This window comes from Molossus molossus, unplaced genomic scaffold (genome assembly GCF_014108415.1).
Source record: "Molossus molossus isolate mMolMol1 unplaced genomic scaffold, mMolMol1.p scaffold_m16_p_13, whole genome shotgun sequence".
Lineage (NCBI taxonomy): Eukaryota > Metazoa > Chordata > Mammalia > Chiroptera > Molossidae > Molossus > Molossus molossus.
Window position 1 is genome coordinate 46,717,831 of NW_023425348.1, and position 8,250 is coordinate 46,726,080.

At 46.9% G+C, this 8,250-nt stretch overlaps 1 protein-coding gene across 2 annotated transcripts; it reads right to left on the minus strand.

Annotated features, from left to right (window-relative positions):
- Positions 1-1,154: 1,154 nt before the first annotated feature.
- LOC118627690 (folate receptor beta-like) lies at positions 1,155-7,759 on the minus strand. Of its 2 annotated transcripts, XM_036258152.1 has the most exons (5): positions 7,653-7,759; positions 6,329-6,505; positions 3,160-3,348; positions 2,902-3,037; positions 1,155-2,771 (listed from the first exon to the last, which is right to left on the minus strand). In XM_036258152.1, the coding sequence occupies exons 2-5, from the start codon at positions 6,479-6,481 to the stop codon at positions 2,485-2,487; spliced, it is 765 nt and encodes a 254-aa protein (XP_036114045.1). In that variant the 5' UTR covers positions 6,482-6,505; positions 7,653-7,759; the 3' UTR covers positions 1,155-2,484. The 2 variants fall into 2 exon arrangements, with proteins under 2 accessions (XP_036114045.1, XP_036114047.1); XM_036258154.1 differs by having other exon boundaries at positions 6,329-7,756.
- Positions 7,760-8,250: the final 491 nt, after the last annotated feature.

The window sequence follows — 8,250 nt, forward strand, 5'->3', positions numbered from 1 at the left end:
AACTACACCACACTCTGGGCTTCCTGGCAGCAGAGCCTCAGCTCCTTGTTTTCTAAAAGTTATTGGTTCTCTTACATGCATGTATGCGTAACCAATGGACATAGACAACAATGCTTGGTGGGGGACAGGATAGGGAAGAGGGTGTCTGGGGGGGAGGAGAAACATCTGTAACAAAAACAAATTAATAAAAAATAATAATAACTATTCTAAAAAAAAAAAGAGTTATTGGTTTTCAGGACCCTCTGCCCCCACCAGACTGTGCAAGGTACTCAATGTCCTCCCTGTTGGTGGAGACCAGCAGACTGGGTGCTCAGAAAGCCTCTGTTCACTGACAGCATGAGTGCATGGGTCCTGTAACTTCCTGAGCGCCTGCTCAGGCCAGGCACCAGGCCCAGGTGATCTGGCACATGTGACACAGACATGGCCCCTGCTTTCGATGTATGTGTTTTATTAGGGAAAGGCCAAGCAGTAAACACAGTAGGCATATATTTGTACAAGGGGACTAAAGCGATGTGCTAAGATAGTGCCTGGAAGACTGCTTTTATTTAGGTGGTCAGAAGTCATTTTAGGGGGAAATTATAGGTTGAAATCTAAGTGGCTACAAGGAAAAAGCCTGCAGAGGATAAAAGAACATTCCGGGAACACAGGGAGGGAACTGCTGGAGTTAAGGCCCCGAAGTGAAAAGGGTGAATGGAGCTCATGTATTGGGGTGTGAAGGGGGAAATAATTTGACATGTAATCTAAGTAGGGGGAGTGGGCAGGGTCTTTATGCCACTGACAAAGTTTGGTTTTTCCAACAGGTACCATGGAAAAGCATTACAGGGTTGTGAGGAGCTGTCATATAACCAGACATTTTGGGTGTTTGTTTCTACATTTTTTTTTTTTTTTTATTCCTCACCCAAGGATATTTTTCCACTTATTATCAGATAGAGTGGGAGGAAGGGAGAGAGACACAGAGAGAAACATCAATGTGATAGAGCCCCATTGACTGGTTGCCTCCTGCATGACCTGACCAGGGCCAGGGATATTTTTACTTTTTTAAAATGTCCATCAGAGCCCTGGCCGGTTTGGCTCAGCGGTTAGAGTGTCGGCCTGCGGTCCAGAGAGACCCGGGTTCGGTTCCTGCTAAGGGCACGTACCTCGGGTGCAGTTTGTCCCCAGCCTTGGTTGGGTTATAATAACAAAAGAAAAAATAAATAAATAAAATGCCCATCAGATAGTAAACTTGATGGCTGAAAGTGTACTGATGAGCAGGATATCTGCAGTTCTCAAAGTATCTCCCTGCAACATGCATATCAATTACAAAAGGGAACAAAATAGTAAAGAAACCTGGAAGACCCAATATCAACCAAAAGATCAGTTCCCATCTTCAGAATGGGCAACCCTGACACCATATACCTCCCATTATGATGCTCCAAGAAGGACAGAGTATCACTTTTGGGATATTTGTGTCAAGTTGCACAGCCTTAATCTAGTGATGAGGAAACAAATAAACTCAAAATGAGGGGTGTTCTACAAAATAACCGGCCTGCGCTTTTCAAAAATGTCAGGGCAAACCTTCCTCCCTCAGATATCCATCAGTAGGTGACTAAAGGTGACATATACACAGAATGGAATATTGTACAGCAATTAAAAAGTATGAACTAGTTCTCAATAAGTGGATGTGGAAATATCTCAGAAACCATGTTCTCATGACAAGGCACATGGCAAATGAAAACTACACCTATCAGCTTAGCAGAAAAGCAGAAGTTTGATGCCATACTGTGTTGATAAGGAAACAGACACTCAGATATTGCTGGTGGGGGTCACATTAATACAATCCCTGTAAAGTTGTAACTATCCAAATTAGAAGTCCATATACTCCTTGACCCAGCAATCCCTCTTCTGGATGTCATATAACATATGACTATGTACAAGGTTATTCATTGTAGCATTGTCATTTTTTTAAAAGGAAATAATGCAGGCGTTCATCATTGAGATCCTTTCACCAGTATTTCAATCCCAGGCCACATCTAGTAAAAGAAGGAAGGGGAAAGAAACTTTTTTCCCACCAGAAGCCCAATTACTCATCCGCCAATTTTTGCCCACCTTCCCTCCACCAATCCCCTTGTCACTTTGGGATGTAAGAATGATGAACTTAGCCCCAACTAAGGGATTAATTTATACCTGCTGCTTGCTAGTGAATTTCAAGCTAGTCCCAGTCCTTCTTTGGTCCCCTCAACAGGAATAATGAATCAAAGAGGCATGTCCACCACTCCCACCCCTGGCAACCCGTTCATCCCCCAGTGGCATATAAGACAGACACATGTGGATCTCTCTATTTGAATGAGCAGTCCAGGAACCACATAGAACCCTTCTTGGATAAGGAAACAATGGCCAGGGCATTGTGAGGCCTGCTGATTGAGAGCTGAGCTGGGCTGAGCCGAGGTCACCCTGGTTGTGCAGAAGCAAAGAAAATGTCCAGCTATCAGTAGTGGAAGCCACTCAGCCAAGGAGCCAGACTTGCAGTATCAGGGCCAGGCTGAGAAGGAGAGGCCCAACCCCATGGGGCACGGCCCTAGAATTCATGGCCAATGCATAGAGCCTCGCCACCTCCTTGTTGGGGTTGCCCTGGGCTGGGTCAAACCACATCTGGATGCAGCGGCCACTCCCTCGGCTGTATTGGCTGACCTTGTAGGAGTGACTCCAGAGGCCCTCACACAGGGCTGCGGGAGTGGGGAAATAGGACTCAAATGTGCGACAGACGTCCTTAGCTGGACACTTGTTAGATCCTGCAGAAGGAGAGAGGACAGACACAGAAGTTCAGCTCCTGGTTACCTGAGAAGCATTGACCCAATCCCAAATCCTCAAACTGCCTTTTTCCAAACCCCATGTCCATCTCTCCACCTGCCAGGCTCTCACCTGAGGTCCAGTTCCAGCCCTTCTGCCAGTTGGTCTTGCAGGTGTAGGAGGTGCGACAGTCTTCCCACCAGCTCTGACAGTCCTCTTTGCACAGGGGCACGTTCAGGATCCGCTCTTTGCGCCAGCTCTGGTTCACCTGGGTGAGAGGTGGGATAGGAAGGCTCCTCTCAGCCAGGTGTGTTGGCAGCCACAGCCTTGACTGAACTGGAAGGCAGCCTGCTGGGGTGGAGTGGGATGAGATGAGGGAGACATCTGTACCTGCTGGATCCAGGGCCCCAGGTTGGGGGAGCACTCATAGAGACAGGTGTCCTGGATGAAGTGGCGCTTGCAGGCGGGCTCCATCTTGCCACAGTGGTCCCAGTTAAAGTTATAGAGCAGAGAGTTGTCCTTGTGCAGCTCCTGGCTGGTGCTGACAGAGCAGCAGGCGTTCTCCCTCCAGGGAGTGCACTGGGTGGGAGGACACAGCACTAAGTCCCTCCCCTGACACACACTTCTGCCACCCCCAGCCTCTCCCCATTTGGTTCTTGCTCTCCAGCTCCAGGTAGGGTGCCCTAGAAATGCTCACTGTGAGGACTTTTCTCTCCTTGGCCTTCAGGAACTCCCATCTAGGGGAAATACTCAATTGCAACAATGTGATCAGGGGGTTGTGGGAGCCTGGGAGAAACCCTATCTTGAGAAGACAATCAACTATCATTTATACAACCCTTAACACTTTATAAAAGTTCTTACAGTTATTCGCTAAAAAAATAATTACTGAGTATATGCCAGTCACTGTTCTAGACAGAAGACAGCTGACAACAGACAGAAATACGTGTTCATGGATCTTACATTCTGGTCAGGGAAGACAGACAGTAGGACAGTAAGAGAGAAAAAATATGATATGTAAGGATCAATTATATAGGGGAATTTACAGCAGGGAATGGGTATGTGAATGGTGTGATTGTTGACATTTTAAATAAGGTGGTTTGAAAAGCCCCATTGGAAGGTGACATTTTGAGTAAAGGAGGAAAGAAAGTGAACAATGCAGTAATATATGGTTGAATAACCTTATTCTTGGCAAGTATTAAGATCTGTGTGCCCCACAGTGGCTAAGCCAGTACAAAACACACAGTAGGCCCACAGAAACATTTGCTAAAAAAAAGTACATGAAAACATATTTATGTTCGGCCAGTGTGGCTCAGTGGTTGAGTGTCAACTCATGCACCAGGAGGCTGCCAGTTCAATTCCCAGTCAGGACACGTGCCCAGGTTGTGGGCCTAATCCCCAGTGGGGGCATGCAGGAGGCGGCCGATCGATGTTCTCTCTCACTGATGTTTCTATCTCTCTCTCCCTCTCCCTTCCTTTCTCTCTAAAATCAATAAAGGGAAAAAAACATATTTATGATTTCCTGATCTAAACTGAATTACATCTTACATGTAGACATACCATACTTTAGCGCTTTTACAATTTTTTTTTTTATCCTCACCCGAGGATGTTTTGCATTTATCTTCAGATAGAGCAGGAGGGAGAGAGGGAGGAAGAGAGAGAGAGAAACGTCAATGTGAGAGAGACACACAGAATGGTTGCCACCCACACAACTCCAACCAGAGCGGGGAACTAGCTTCAACAAAGGTACATGGCCTTAGCGGGAACCAAACCCGGGAACGGGTCAACGCTCTAACCGCTGAGCCAAACCAGCCAGGGCAAGCGCTTTTAATATAGACCAGATTTTCCAGGAAACAAGAACCATGAAATGGAAGGCTGTACTAGATGCTTTGCATTACTGGAGTTAATCACTATTGTAGAAAAGTGAGTCATCAATGGCAACATTGCTTAGAGTATTGTATAGCATTTAAGTTGCTAATAGAATACACCTGTATCAATCTTCATTTGTAACTGCCCCATTCATAGTGATTTTGTGAATAAAAGAAACACCTGCTATTTCGCAATGACTTCTAATGTAGCCATACCAGAGAATTGACATATTGAAATGTAGTTATTTTATTATAAATTAATTTCCCTTTGCTTCTCCTTTGCATTACAGGTAGTTATGCTGATATATATATAAAAATCCTCACCTGAGGATATTTATCTATTATCAGATAGAGTGGGACAGCGGGAAAGAGAGAAGCATCGATGTGATAGAGCCACATCAACTGGCTGCCTCCTGCATGATCCAACCAGGGCCAGGGACAAGCCACAGCCAAGGTACATGCCCTTGACTAGAATCAAACCCATGATTCATTGGTCCAAAGGCCGACGCTCTAACCGCTAACCAAAACCGGCCAGGGCTATGATGAGAGATATATATATATAGATATATAGATAGATAGATATTTTTTTAACCCTCACCTGAGGACATTTTTCTATTTTTTGTTCAGATAGAGTGGGAGGGAGAGAGAGGAAGAGAGAGAGAGAGAGAGAGAGAAACATCGACATGAAAGGGACACATCGAGTGGCTGCCACCTGCACGATCAACCAGGACCAGGGATAAACTGCAAGCGAGGTACGTGCCCTTAGCAGGAACCGAACCTGGGTCTCTCTGGACTGCAGGCTGACACTCCAACCGCTGAGCCAAACCGGTCAGGGCATATGCTGATATTTTTCAATTAAATGTGCAAATAGATTCTGTTAGCTTTGAAAAAGAATAGAAAAGAGAGTCTAAACAATATTTGTCATAAAAAGGAGCCATGTGTCTAATAGTGTTGCAACCAAGTGGCATGTATTTTTATACAATGTGTGAAAAGACAACCTTCTGCCCTGTGCCACAGTCATAAGGGGCCTTCTCCTTTGCCCACAGCACTGCATGGACTGGCATATAGTGAAAGTAGGAAAACCATCTTCCCCAAAACCTTGGAGAGTCACCCCAGTCCTGTCCCACCACAGGAGCTGGTCATGTCCAGTTCTTCTGTGTGTCCATATGTTCCTCTGGGCCTCAATTTCCTCATTTGTGTCATGTGGAAAATGTCATCTACCTACCTCAATGGACCACTAGAAAAATGAAATCATGTAGAGACAACACATGATACCTAGTAGGTACTCAATAAATGATTATTTCATTTTTTCTTATCCTCACCCAAGGATTTTTAGAGAGAAAGAAATATTGATTGGTTTCCTTCCATGAGTGCCCCAACATGGGACTGAACCTGCAAACTAGGTATGTACCCTGTCTGGGAATCAAACCCGCACCCTTTTGGTATATGGGACGATGCTCCAACCGAATGAGTCACACTGGCCAGGGCTGATTACATCACATTACTGTTGACATAATATCCTGTTCTGAGAAGGCCATCCTGAAAATCACCCAAACAACTCCCTGACCTTTATCTTCTCAGCGATAACTCAGAGTATGAGTTGCCTGACCCCTCAGCCCTTGCCCCACCACCAAACGTCATTTTCCCTGTCAGCACCGGTCCCGTCCCCAATCAGCACCACACTGCAGTCACACCTGGTCATGCAGCTTGTCCTCAGGGCCTGGCTTTGTCTTGTGGTGTTTGGCGTCCATGCAGACGTTGAGCAGGTCTGTCCTGTCTCTGGCACCGCACATGGAGGCTGCAAACCAGACCAGCAGCAGCAGAGGTGATGTCCCTTTCCAGGCCATGTCTTTGTGTCCCTACAGATGAAGCTGTGGTCAAGGAGAACAAGACCTGAGGAGAGAGAGCCGATGCAGGGTGCTCCCTTCACCCCGACTCAATCTTCCCATATCCACAGTGAAGGATGGGGTCAGACCCTGTTCCTTCAGTGCTGGGGTCCTGAGGTCCCCTGAGGTAGATGACACTGGCTCCCCTCACCCCAGGCTTGGAAGGTTCAGAAGGGAATCTGGGGTCAGTAGGTGGACCCTGGGAGACTGTTCCCAAGTTGGAGAAGCTGTTTTGTACCCACACCTTCTCTCTGAACTTTACTAAAAAAGTAATTAAGTAGTTCAGGTCTCTACTTCCTGAAAAGGACCAGGAACACACAGCACCCTTATCCTGTGTTCAGCAAGTGCTCAGCTCTTAGACCCTGGGCCACCTGGTTCCCATGCCAGATTAGAAACCCTGTTTTCCTGGGGAAGGCAGTGGCCCTGATCTGCTGAGATCTCCAAATCAGCATGAGGATCAAATATGTTACACAAACAGGACCGTGTTTAGTTGAATGACACAGAAATGGAAAGAGTGGTGGTGTTAATAGCTTTGCTCCCTCCGACTTTTTCCTTCTCTATTTCCTGAAAGCCGAGTCCTCCCTCCACCCCACGGTGACTCTGGCCCCCTCAGCCCTCTGAGAGCTGGACTAGAGCACCAGATTGCAGCCTGAAACCTCAGAAACATATGCAGACCCTTGGACCAGAAGAACAACATGAAAGTCTCCCATGTTAACCAGCCTACCAAATAGGCACTGAGTGTCATGGGAGGCACCTGGCAAAAGTGACAATCCTCTTGTCTGTCCAGGACGGCAGGTCACCCCCACTCCCACCCATTACAGATCTGTCCTTTGGGCTCAGTCGATGGAGTGCTGAGTTGATGACAAAGAGCCATTCCTCTCCCTCACCATTCCCACATGCAATTGATCACCACGCCCTGGCAAGGGTTCTTTCAAAAACCTTTCTATAATTCACTTCCCTTGGCTCTGGTCTGGGGTCAGGTCTTCCCTCCTCCAATGTTTTTTCTTTCAAGTCACCTTCCCCACAGGAGCCAGAGTGACCTCTCTGAAGAAAGACATGCCTGGCCCTGACACACAGACCCACCAAGTTGCCCCAGTGCCCCTGTCACCCTTCCTTCCTGAGGGCATCTTGCCTGAGCCTCCTTTGCTGTGGCTGGACTGTCCCCTTCCTCTGGGCTGGCAACAGCTCCTGGACTGTCCCCTCTGGTCTCTGTCCTCAGGGCAGGATACACTATGAGAGCTCTGAAAGTGCTTATGCACAGAAAGTACCCTGCGTTTAGCATGTTCTGCTTCCAACTTCCTTCCGTTCCAGACCCCACCGTCAAGTTAGCCAATCTTGTTTGACTTCATCTCTCCCTGTGTTCATTTACTCATTCCAGGATCCACACACCCAACATTCATCAAAATCTAGAGAACCACTCATCTCCTAGGGGAATCTGAAATGTTGAGGTTCTACAAGTGGTTGTTAGGATAAAGCTAACTTGAGGGGGAAGAGGTGTGGAGGGAAAACCCAGGCTTCAGGGTCAGGACATGGGACCCAACATCAGCTCTACCCCTCAAACAACCTTGGGAAATGTCATTAAACCTTGCCAAGCTCTTGCTGGCTGACCAGAAAATTGTTGAGAATTTATCTGGAAAAGCCTGGCACATACCAAGTAAGCTTAAATGACAACTATCATGTTAATTTATGAGCAGTGAGGTGGACATAGGTAGAAGTTGAGGTACAGATGT

What these genes read in the sequence shown, in the direction of transcription:
- LOC118627690 (XM_036258152.1), bottom strand. Translation starts at nt 6,481, where the DNA reads ATGGCCTGGAAAGGGACATCACCTCTGCTGCTGCTGGTCTGGTTTGCA. An exon ending in TGGGGCCCTGGATCCAGCAG is followed by an intron (nt 3,038 to 3,159) that starts GTACAGATGTCT and finishes CCTCTCACCCAG; the next exon opens with GTGAACCAGAGCTGGCGCAA. An exon ending in GGGCTGGAACTGGACCTCAG is followed by an intron (nt 2,772 to 2,901) that starts GTGAGAGCCTGG and finishes CTCCTTCTGCAG; the next exon opens with GATCTAACAAGTGTCCAGCT.